We start from the raw sequence: 9,123 nt of genomic DNA, 5'->3' as shown, positions 1-9,123 counted from the left end.
CCCCCGTCATACCCTGGGGCGAGAGGATCGTTAATCGCGTTAGCCACACCCGGTATCTCTAATCTATCGTCCTTTTAGCGGGGAGTAATAATAGGCGCGAGAGATACTTGTCGTCGTACTTGTACATCACCGTGTCCAAGCAAGCTTCGCTCGACAAACCGACAGATCGAAAGACAACGAAAGTCTTTCGAACGTCTGACATACGTCATATAACATAAGTGGTGGCCGAGTGGCGGACAAGTTGCGTGGTGCAAGGGGAGGTTGGGGGAGGGGGGAGGGGGCTCGGTTATCCGCAACGATAACTATCGAGTTACACTTGGAAGGCAACGTTGAGCGGTGTCACTTGAAGGATTTTACAGCTTTATTGTTGCGAGACTGATGCGGATAGAGGCTGATTGGGGGGGGGGGTGTGCGAGTATAAGACACAGCAGTCATGATATTCGTTAATTAAGAAATCGGATAACGAGAGTGCGTGACTTACGAAATCGTCGGCCAAAAGCGGCTCGCCATGTTTGTCGAACGCTACAACCATATTGGCTAGGCGGTTCTTCATGTCGTCGACGCTTTTGGCGAGGGCGAGGATAGCCATGATTTCCGAGCCGACCGTTATTTTGAAGGATGTCTCGCGTGGTTCGTCCTTCGTCGATGCGTCGTGCATGACCGTCACCTTACGCAAGTAACGATCGTTCACGTCCACCACTGCAAATCAAGGGCGTTACGCACTGATGTTCCAATCATTGCTGCTTCTCTTCAATGTCAATCAATTTATCAATTAAGATTAAGAATTCAAGGGCTTATATACCTCTCGTGAACAGGATTCTTTTAGGATCGATGTCCAATCTTGAGAATCTACTCTGCTCCTCCTCGGTCAATGTATCAGGGTCAACTTTATCGATTCCGAGCCTCGATAATCTTCTAATTTGTATTTTTGAAAATTTGCGCACACCTCGGACAGTGGGCACTAATCGTTTGTATAACTCTTGGCAAGACATTTTCGATTCGTGGAAATATCGAGCGTCTATTTGTGCAGCCAATAAATTATTTGCTGCACTCACCGCGTGAATATCACCGGTCAGATGAAGGTTAAATTCTTCCATCGGTATTACCTGAAATTTTAATTAAAATTTTCATATTACGCTTCCCCCCCTCCCCCCATTTCTTTCATCAAATAATACACATTTCATACTCAGTCGCTTGCGATCTCAATCGATAAAACAAAAATTTAAAGCAAAAATTACGATACAACTTAAATGCCACTCGTACATATAGAGATTATCGTTTACTCGCATTGTGAAATGATTTTGCAATTTTTGTAAAAAAAAAAGGTTAATGCCACCAAGTATTATAACAAATGTAACAAATGTAATTTTAGTTTAAATTAAAATGAAAAGCATGATATTTCATCATTATTAAAATCACATCATTTTAGACTTTTGATTTTGAGCGATCAAATCCTTTACTCAATTTTATTAATGCCATTATCATTTCGAAAGGCTGGTTGTTTCGTAATTTTTTTTTTTTTTTTTTTTTGAAATTTATTACGAATCGTGTACAAATCTGTTCTTTATTATTCATTTGCATAATTTATTTTCATAAAATGATAATAGAAATCAAAATTATTTTATATTATTTTATGCCTGAACATAAATTGTGACTATTTAATTATCACATTTACTTGGACGAATTTTTCGTAATGATTTTAAAAGTTTCATTTACTACGCTTTAATTATAATAAATGTATTACCTTATACACATTCATATATGTAATAGTATTAATTTTTCAAATTATCCTACACATTTTTATGTTTAGTCGAGTCTATGTTCTTCAGTTCCATGAAATATTCAATGTGTTTTGAGAAATATATTAATTTTGAAAATACGTTATCGAATTTTGTCATTTAAACAGAAACGAGATGATGAAAATTGAACAAACTGCCAATGAATATTTAAAGGAAAATACAGTTAAAGATAATAAGAACGGCGGAGGGATATTTTACCCGAATCAGAGAGAATAATCAATGGTATTATTAAGTTATTAATAATTTGATATTTTAATTTCTAACAAAATGATTGTCAAGGAATTACAAAATTAGCTTTTACTCTCATTAATGATGGATTTGCTAATTCTTGCACGAGAATATCTAAAGTAGCGAAATCTTGGTTTTATACACTCGATAGCGCGCGTTACGATGAATATTTTCTCGATGGTACAAAACACACATACACATAATCTTCCGAATGAATATAAATCAATGTATTTACGGGATGAAGCGGAGGTTTTTTAAATTTGATGTGAAATGTATCATAAATCATGTGCAATTGCAAAATTGATTGCCGTTGCAGTCTAATGTTGCCAGCAGTTAAAAATTTAAATGGATAGTAGTTTATGATGATCAAAGGAACGGGAATAAGGAGAAAAATGAAGATAATGAACTTGGTAAGCGGTGGATGAGGAGAGGTGGGGGTGAGGTAGAGTGGGGCACGACGAAATTTCAGCATATGCCATTGTGACGCGGCGGATAATTAAAGATAGAAACTTGCTTGGGAATAACCGCCACCGGCGGCTCCACCCTTCACCCCAAAAGTCGGCCCTTGACTCGGCTGTCTCAGTGTGGCGATGGCGTTCCTGGCCCTGTGCGCGGTCAGCGCTTGTACGAGGCCCAAGGTCGTCGTGCTCTTGCCTTCCCCGAGGGGCGTTGGCGTAATCCCGGCGACAACCACGTACTTGCCGTTCCTCTGATGCCGAAGCCTCTCGAGCACGCTCAATCCGACTTTGGCCTTCTTGTTGCCGTAGAGAGTGAGCTCGCTACCGAGGACGCCGATCTCCTCGGCGAGCTCGGCAATGTGCTTGGGGGTCTGGCCGCGGGATATCGCCATGTCGCTCGGCACAGGTTTCCGCAGCTCGAGCCCGAGGACGCGCAGATTCCACGTGGTGGTGAGGAGCCGCTCGGCCGTCCGCTGCGCCGATATTACCGTGTTCTTCATGAGCATGGCGACGGTCATGGGTCCGACGCCACCAGGGACTGGGGTTATGTGCGAGGCGTTGAGCACAGCCTCGGCGTATGCCACGTCACCCACCAGACGCTGTCCCGTCTTCTTCGTTGAATCTGTTGAAACGACCGAGAGACAAGGCATTTTAGGCGTCTATGTTAAATCAAGGTGCTTTTGTATGGTCGATAAAGGCGACACCGAGGCGGGCAGGTCGTCGTACCTCGGCTTTCCCTAGTCCTACGAATCCCCTCTTCCCTCGCTTATTAAGGCTTTTGGTTTCCGTTGGCCCCGGCACCGATACCATACAGCGCAAATCAATCATATTTAACATTTTACAAAAATGTTTGCATTTTCAGAGATAAATAGTGGGTGACTGCGATTGGCATAAATATTTTTTTTCGAAATTTTTGTTTTCTTCATTATTTGGTATTAATGTGTTTATCGGCTTGGCATTGCGTATCGATAGGAATAGACGTCGATTAAACGCTCGACGAGCTGTATCACTTCTCATATCGATAAATATGAAAAGTATTATGTCAATGTTACTCACGGAAGTTTTGGTCGATGGACTTTTTAATCGAAACTATGATTTACTGCTCTTCCACATTATCATACTATAATATGATATTAAGGCATCGACGACTAGCGCACGTATCCTGCTCGTATAATCTTTTAGTGAAATCCATATGTAACTAACTCATCGATGCCTGGCAAAATTTAAATTTTCGTTAATCTACGCATAGATTTAACGTCTTTTGCACGTTTGGTTTCACATTCGGTTATCTACAAACCCTTTGCAAGGACATAAGATTTATAATTCGAAATATAAACGTTTTATAATTATCGAGTACCTTATTACCGATTCACTCGACGTAGCAATAATGATTTATTCGAATTTATATAACCATGAAAATATCGTAGTCGTTAATGGCTATTCACACTAATAATGAGAAAATCTTTGAGCAATAGACGCTGGATTATCGAATCGATGGCCGTCCAATAGTTATAATATTACAGATAAACTTAAAAATAAAAGTCTGCTGACTTTTATTTTCTGGCAGCGAACGAAACATTGATTATCTCATACGCTCGGCTATATGCGGCTTGACAAGTTTCATCATAATAAGTTGGAGCTGATAAGGTTCTTCTTCAAATTTACGCAACGATGAGCTGGATAAGATTAAATTCATTTTCTTCGCATTAAAATAGCTTTTAATTTAATACTAACTGAAATTATATACTGGAATTGAATCATTTATATTAAGCATAATTTAAATAATTTATCGTTCGATTAATTTATTGTAATAATAATAATAATAACAATAATAACAACGACGACGATTACGGCGACGAAAAGTTTCAAATACATTGGATTTGCCGAAATAACCGCAATTATACCGTACACGTTAAATTCATAATTTAATTTTTAAATCAAAGTTAAGCTATACCTAGGTAAAATTGTTAATTTATTTATATCCATCGAGTAATTTTGAATAATTCGCAGTTGAAAGTATGCTCGATTACCTGGAAGTGAGTTTATGCCACAATCGATAACAACTGCACCTGGTTTGATCCACGATCCTTTAACCAGCTCGGGTTGTCCTATACCAACTACCAAAATGTCTGCCTGTGAGACCTACAATTACAAATTGACATACAAGCGAATTACATCGCAGCTTATTAATTCTCATTCACATAATGATTAATGCGAGGCTTACGATGCTACACAAATCTTTCGTTTTGGAATGGCAAATCGTGACTGTCGCATTCTGCCATTTCAATAATTCGGCAATTGGCGTACCAACTATTTTACTTCTCCCCAAGACAACAGCGAAGGCTCCGGCTATCGACTTTCCACTCCTACAAATAAATGCTACGCTTTTAAGAAAAATTTTCCTGCCGTTTGTCATGTATTGTTAAAAATTAATATTGTTCGAGTACCTTTTAATTAGCTCGATACAGCCATTGGGTGTGCAGGGAAGGAATCCCGACATATCACCGATTGCCACTCTACCTTCGTTAATCGTATTTAATCTGAAGATTTATTATTACGATTACGATTCTTTAATTGTAATTACGTTAATGCAAATTAATTACTTTAAAGCAAAGCTTTCAATTCAAAGCCTTGTAATTGGCATTTTGTCCAATAGAAGGCATTACAATGTGCCAATGATTGATTACGTACGTTAGGAAAATATTAATTTTATAGGACGGATTATCGAAGTTTTACATTCGACAAATTGATAGATTGTGATAATTTAATTATCCCATAAATAGTTATTGCCAGACTAGTAAATACTTTCTTCTTATATCTATAATATTACTTCTATGGTCAGAAAACACCATACAAACATCCTTGCTCGTGTAGTACGCTTTGGTATTAATATTGTATGGTTTTTCATACGAATGGACGCGCACGTATGTTGGTATTGTATGAAAATTTGGAAATTTTCCACTTTACTTTCCACGAGTATTTAATTTCATTGCAATAAATATTATTGACGCGCATGTCATTCCGTATAACGACACATTGCTACATAACGTTTAAGGTGTCAAAGATTATTAACCACGCTCGTACAAAATGAAATTATTGAAACAATTTCTGTGAAATAATCATGCGAATACTCCATGGACATAATTTTCAATTCTTTTTCATTAAAAATTCGTATTATTAATTAACTCCAAGTGATTGTGAAAACCAAATCGATAGATGAATTTTTAACGAAAATTTCATTATTTATCGTTAAAGCGTCGATCCATGCGAACGTTCAATTTATTTAGCATTCTTATAAATCGTGATAATTATAAATAAATATCATACCAGGCAAAATACGAAATACAAGACTTTTTATTTTTACTCTTATTTGCTATATTATGCACTTGATGATATAACATGGCATATCTTACCCGTCGACATCTTTGGCCGGTGAGACGGTGTCCGTGATGAGATGCGAATTGATTTTGTTTACACTGTCTAGAGGCATTTGAACGATGATGCCGTGCGTGTTTGGATCATCGTTAAGTTTTTTCAATTCGTTTAATAATTCGTATTCTGTAATCGTGTTTGGTAGTTTAATGTGCATTGCACTTATTCCGATTTCGCTCGCCGCTTTGATCTTCATTCGAATGTAAACATTGGAATCCTCGCGGCCGCCAACTTGGACAATAGCTAATCCGGGAGTGAAATTTGGTAGTTTTTCTTTGATCCTGGTGACGTCCTTCGCCAGAGACTCGCGAATCTCTCTGAAAAATTGACCGATTAAGAAACTTGCTTTTAAATTATCTTCCCATTTAATTGCCTTGCTCCGATAATCAAATTATATTGTTTCGCAAATCGATGTATGATCGGTATGATCGGCAGTTTGAATTAGCAACTTGGACAATTATAATTTAATGTAAATGCGGAAAGGTAATTTATTATTTATTTTTTTTTTCTCGTTATTTTTTCTAATTATTTTCTCGTTAATTTTTTTTTTTTTTTTTTTTTTTTTTTTTTTTTTTTTTATTTACGTTTACCGATATATGCATAATATTAAATCATTGAATCCTAGTGATTTGATTTTATGTAATAAGTGAATTTTGTGTGTAAGATGATTTTACGAAAGGATTTTGAAATATGCACTTTATAAGTCTCGAAATAAATGTTTTTTTTTTTTTTTTTTTTTTTTTTTTTTTTTTTTTTTTTTTTTTTTTTTTTTTTGTTATACTTTAATTATTAATATATTCAATTAAACATTTGCATTATTAATTTTGGTATACGTAATTATACAATTTATTTGAAATGCAATTTAAAACATAAGTATTTCATTTCCATGGCTGTATTCATTAATTCCACTATGCTAATAACAATTTTACTCTATTATTTTCTATTAAATCAATTAATTTTATTCATTAACGCTTAAATGATATTTTCACGGTCCGTTTTGGACAATTATAAATGTAATATTCACCAGTTGTCGATTTTTTTTTTCCAATGTTAAAAATAGCATATTACGCGATTTATTATTGTTGCAAATATCATTGCAATGATTATTATTTTATTTTTTAACTTTATCATTAGGATAGCTCGTTGATTTCGTCAATGAAATAGAAAAACAACAACTGGCGATAACAACATACTAAATATCAATACAGTTACATCATATAATTATTATTAAATAATCTTCATTAAAATAATGATAAAATACTTTTGCTAATAATAGACACACATTCGTACGCTCACAAATAAGAATGCACATGCGTGTGTGTGTTCATCGAATAAATAAAGTTATTTTTTAATTGTTTTTTCCTTCTGCAGATTGTTTTATTGAATTTAAAATGAAAGAAAAAAAGAAAGAAAAGAAAACAATGAAAATCTTTAAAACAGACTCGGCATTGCGAACATCCGTAATTAATAAAAAAAAAAAAAAAAAAAAAAAAATAAAAAAAAATAAATAAAAAAACATAAAATCGGCAAAAAGATTTTGTTTTAATATAAAATATCCTGTAATGAAATATAGCAAATATACAGCAATTAATGACTTGGAATTGTCACTACCATCGTCCTTCAAATTTTATTCAACTTATTATTCTCATTACGTAAACATTTAAATTGCCCGAAAATTAATAATCAATTTGGTAAAAAAGGGCCGCAGTTTCCGTTAATATTAAAACAAAATATCAATTACAAATGTAAAACATTATTTCAGCAAGAAGGATATTATTTATGGAAGCAGCCATTTTTTAAACGATGGATAAGAGTGATCTGCCATAGTCGAGCAAACAAATTTGGTAAAAATGTGCCTCCTAAATTATTTACGTAATTATAAGCGAGAGAATAAATAAGCGTCCCGAAGGATATTTTTGAGTAGAAAATTATGTCGTCCAGTAATTTTCTCTAGCGCGATTAATATTCGTATCAACACACATATCTACTACTTTCAATATCCCCCCTCTCTCTCTCTCTCTCTCTCTCTCTCTCTCTCTCTCTCTCTCTCGTACGGCTAAATGTGCATAGGTGTGTCATGTGTGTACACACACGCTCAGTTGCCTCGATTAAATCAACAATGAATCAATTGGACGACATTAAATAAGTCGCCGAGTGGAATCGAAGAAGACAATTATGACGTAATCGACCAAGGAGCGAATAACTAGCAGGAAGACGCGTGCCCTCCAATCTCGACGTGATTACTTAAAATTAAAATCCAAATGGACTCGTGCCACAAAAATTACAACGTCTACTACGCGGGACACGACCTTCGGCCGACGTACCCGGTGTCAATAAAAAACAGACTCGCTCGCTTCACCTGACCCTTGGTCGTGTCACTCATCGAATTCAACCGACTCTAGCGCCTAAAAATCAATAGCACATGTTCGGCATTCGGCGGCAACCTTCCCGCCCATTTCATCTCACAACCTAATCCCAAGACGAGGTAGCAGATATTTGTACGAACTTGGCCAGGTCCGTGCCCGAGAGTACAATGCCACGCGGATCGTCCGCCATGTCCTCTTGGCAATCGGTAATCGTGGATCAGCGATAGAGAGGCCTGCTGGTGCCCGACGAGCTTGGCTCTTCCTCGAGATGTAGCTGCTGGTGCTCCTAGTGCTCTGGCACCTTCGCCTCGTGCTTCCTCGCAGCCACCTTCTCAACGAGGGCCGGCCCGGTAACGTCGCGTACTCGATTACCGACGGGATCGCGGGGCTCTCCCTAACCTCGGCCACGCGCACACTGCTTCGGGCCTGGACTCGCGCGCGCAACTTCGGCCGGCCTTTCCCTCTCCAGAGCCGGTCTATCCGACGACGATCCGCAGCGACTCTCATTCGCCGAGGAAGGGAGAGCGACTCCCGGAGGCACGTGAGAGATTTCCCTGGGACGTGATATTCAAGCGACTGCAGACTCGGCCGGCTGCTATCGCCTTCGAGGTCGTCGATTATACGTACGACCATGCGACCAATTAAAAAACAAACGTCTCGGTTTACAATGTCAACAACAGCAGTTAAGTAGTTGGGCGATGCTTGCTACTTGCGCTTCCGCCAGTCGATCATATATTTTTGTATTCTTGGCGTTGTTGCGCGAGTTTAATCGGTAATTGCCAACTACTTACGTACCGTGGAGGAGGCCATTTTCATTAGGAGCACAATATAATATAATAG

At 37.4% G+C, this 9,123-nt stretch overlaps 1 protein-coding gene across 1 annotated transcript in view; it reads right to left on the bottom strand.

The window, feature by feature from the left end:
* pug (pug C-1-tetrahydrofolate synthase, cytoplasmic) overlaps positions 1 to 8,562 on the bottom strand; it is an 11,194-nt gene extending 2,632 nt beyond the window's left edge. The window contains 10 exon segments of the mRNA XM_011500256.1: position 1; positions 4 to 13; positions 482 to 699; positions 803 to 1,106; positions 2,542 to 3,107; positions 4,516 to 4,627; positions 4,710 to 4,851; positions 4,933 to 5,025; positions 5,899 to 6,234; positions 8,424 to 8,562. The exon segment at position 1 is cut by the window's left edge and continues 450 nt beyond it. Of these exon segments, the coding sequence (XP_011498558.1) occupies position 1; positions 4 to 13; positions 482 to 699; positions 803 to 1,106; positions 2,542 to 3,107; positions 4,516 to 4,627; positions 4,710 to 4,851; positions 4,933 to 5,025; positions 5,899 to 6,234; positions 8,424 to 8,473 (1,832 nt within the window). The 5' untranslated portion in view covers positions 8,474 to 8,562.
* Positions 8,563 to 9,123: the final 561 nt, after the last annotated feature.

The sequence above is a fragment of the Ceratosolen solmsi genome, unplaced genomic scaffold (assembly GCF_000503995.2).
Source record: "Ceratosolen solmsi marchali unplaced genomic scaffold, CerSol_1.0 scaffold56, whole genome shotgun sequence".
Classification (NCBI taxonomy): Eukaryota; Metazoa; Arthropoda; class Insecta; order Hymenoptera; family Agaonidae; genus Ceratosolen; species Ceratosolen solmsi.
The sequence above is the reverse complement of the archived record's forward strand: the minus strand, read 5'-3'. Positions and strand labels throughout refer to the sequence as shown.